Source organism: Zeus faber (genome assembly GCF_960531495.2).
Source record: "Zeus faber genome assembly, chromosome: 20".
Taxonomy (NCBI): domain Eukaryota; kingdom Metazoa; phylum Chordata; class Actinopteri; order Zeiformes; family Zeidae; genus Zeus; species Zeus faber.
Genome location: NC_137207.1, coordinates 7,445,557 through 7,448,056, shown reverse-complemented (window position 1 = coordinate 7,448,056; position 2,500 = coordinate 7,445,557). Strand labels below are relative to the sequence as shown.

Here is a 2,500-nt window from a genome sequence, read left to right as displayed (position 1 = left end):
CCTTACCCTCTTTCCTGTCCTTCCGTTGTGCAGGGCTTCTTTCGGCGAAGCATTCAGAAGAACATGGTGTACACTTGCCACCGGGAGAAGAACTGCATCATCAACAAGGTCACTCGCAATCGCTGCCAGTACTGCCGGCTGCAGAAGTGCCTGGAAGTGGGGATGTCCAAGGAGTGTAAGTGTCTTTTAAAGAAATGAAACCGCATCGCCCAGAATGCTTGGCTGGAACGCATTTGGTGAGGCTTTGTGTTATCGCCGGGAAGAGCGAAAACTCGAGCTGCGCTTTGCCACGATGCAGGCTGGCAGTGACGGTCTGCATGTTGCTAGGCTTGGCCAGGCCTCCACGATGAATCTGTTCTCACCTGCAGAGAGTGAAAGAGCAGGGGTCTGCGTACACCATTTGTACCCAGGGGCTGTGTGAACACACACACACACTCACACATTCACAAACACAGACAGACTGTCGGACTTGATAAGCTTATTGGTGAAGGTGACAGCGCAAAGTTTTTGAAGCCAGCATCAGCTGAAGCCTCACTTTCACACCATCCCACAGACTGAGAAACACCGAGTTCACACACATTCATTTACGCCCCCGCGCCAGTAAACAAGCTCATTATTAGATTTGCTTCATCTTATGAATAGACACTCCTCTCTTCACAGCAGGAGGTATGTTTTCAGTGGACTGTGGCTCTGAACTTTTGGCATTATATTCCCTGTATGAAGGAATTTATGCTAAGTCAACCATTCAACACAAAATCGTTCAATTCTAATGAAAATACAGCAACAATAATGGCAGAATTGTCATAATAATCACAATGGAAGTGCATGAAGCGCATCCTTTGCGCACATCTTTCTGTGACAGGCACACACCTGTTCAAACACACATGTGCGCTGAGCCGCTCTCTCTCTGTGAGTGCCAGCCTGCTGTCATCCCACTGCTATTTACCTGTTCTTTATGGGACACGGAGCAGCGAAAGCCCCCCCCTCCCACTGCAGCAGAACTGTGGTCCACAGTAAAGGAAGTTATCCTCTGAGCTCCTTACCTCTGAATAGGGCCATTAATCATGGTTAGAAAGTTCCCAGCAGCCCGCGCGTTTAAAGACACAAATACACACTAGATGCGGGCACTGCGATACAAACTGCGAGCACTAGTCTAGAGTTGGAGAGCCATCTAGTGGTGAAGTAGCGCCATGTCACGATAGGAAGTCGGCCATATGGATGGTGGATCACAGGGCCGCCAAAAATCAGATGTGGTCTGATATTATCTGGAAATGTTATGACCCCTTAATATTAGTGTTTTTGGTAGTGGGGCGGGGGGTTCTCCTGTCGAGGCCCTAGAACAGGGCACCTCCAACGCTGTAATGGCAACGACCAAGTGTGCAAATTGCTTTCCTCCAAACAGTCTAGAGACCCTGCTGATGGACTTTGGGCCCATGTGCCCAGTCTGTGCCGGGGGAGGGGGAGGTGGGATGTTGGCCATCTGTGGCCAGCGGGGGGGGTCTCTGCCTTACCCCCCTTACCGACACATCACTCTAAAGCACGATATTTCGTGTGCACACCTGCGCTCGTCGACGCGTTCATGCATGTATGCACTAAATCAGCAGAAATGTGCACATGCTACCCGAGTGCATGCCGCACGCTATTTACCTACCTACACACATGCATGCGGGTATTCTCATTCTGACCGAGTTGCCCACACACACACACACACACACACACACACACACACACACACACACACACACACACACACACACACACACACGGTGGGTCCCCCTGTCGGACATGAGGGTGACCTTGCGTCAGCAGACAGACAGAGCCCAAGGACAGTGGCAGGTTGCAATGCCAAGCAAGAGCGCATCAGGAATGATGTTAGGGTGGAGGGTTGGAGCAACTTGGAGCTGTGAAACACACACCTACATGAACTTTGCCCTATCAATGCACTCATCAGTCATTGATAAGCTTCAGATAAACCCCTATATATGACACCACGTGGCCGCCGATAGGGCACGGGCATTCCTGTACTTTGTACTGGCCCTGCGGAAAGGATTGGGCAATATGGCCGACTTCGCAGGGTTTTTTTTTGGTCCTGATATAATGTCATGTAAATATTTGGACTTTCAAATGTACACTCGACTAATAGGTCCTTTTTCCTCTGATATTGTCCAATTTCATTCAATGAATCTAGCTGTTGGCCACATGCAATGGCTATCACACAAACCGCGGCGGTAACGGGAAGAGCCGCGCCCCTGCTGTTTAAGATAAGATCATCGCCTGGGGTCAAGGAGAGGACAGGTGGGATCTGGCTAAGGGGGGGGCGTCGCGAGGGGCAATTGCCACTGTAACATGCCCCCGTGGCTAAACCTTAACCCAGTCCCTGTCCAACACAGCCCACCCAATAGGATAGCGTGAAGGAGGGCGCCATCAGCTGGGATGGAGGGGGCAGAAAGATGAGGCCATGCAGGGGAGGGCGGAATATGGCACCCCCAGTTTTAACTGA

The 2,500-nt window shown here is 51.0% G+C and overlaps 1 protein-coding gene across 2 annotated transcripts in view; it reads left to right on the top strand.

Annotated features, from left to right (window-relative positions):
- Positions 1–2,500, top strand: part of raraa (retinoic acid receptor, alpha a) — a 99,731-nt gene that overhangs the window by 89,217 nt on the left and 8,014 nt on the right. For both annotated transcript variants that reach the window (XM_080021592.1, XM_080021591.1), the window contains exon 3: positions 34–175. In XM_080021592.1, coding sequence (XP_079877718.1) covers positions 34–175 — 142 coding nt within the window. The remainder of the gene's footprint in view (positions 1–33; positions 176–2,500) is intronic.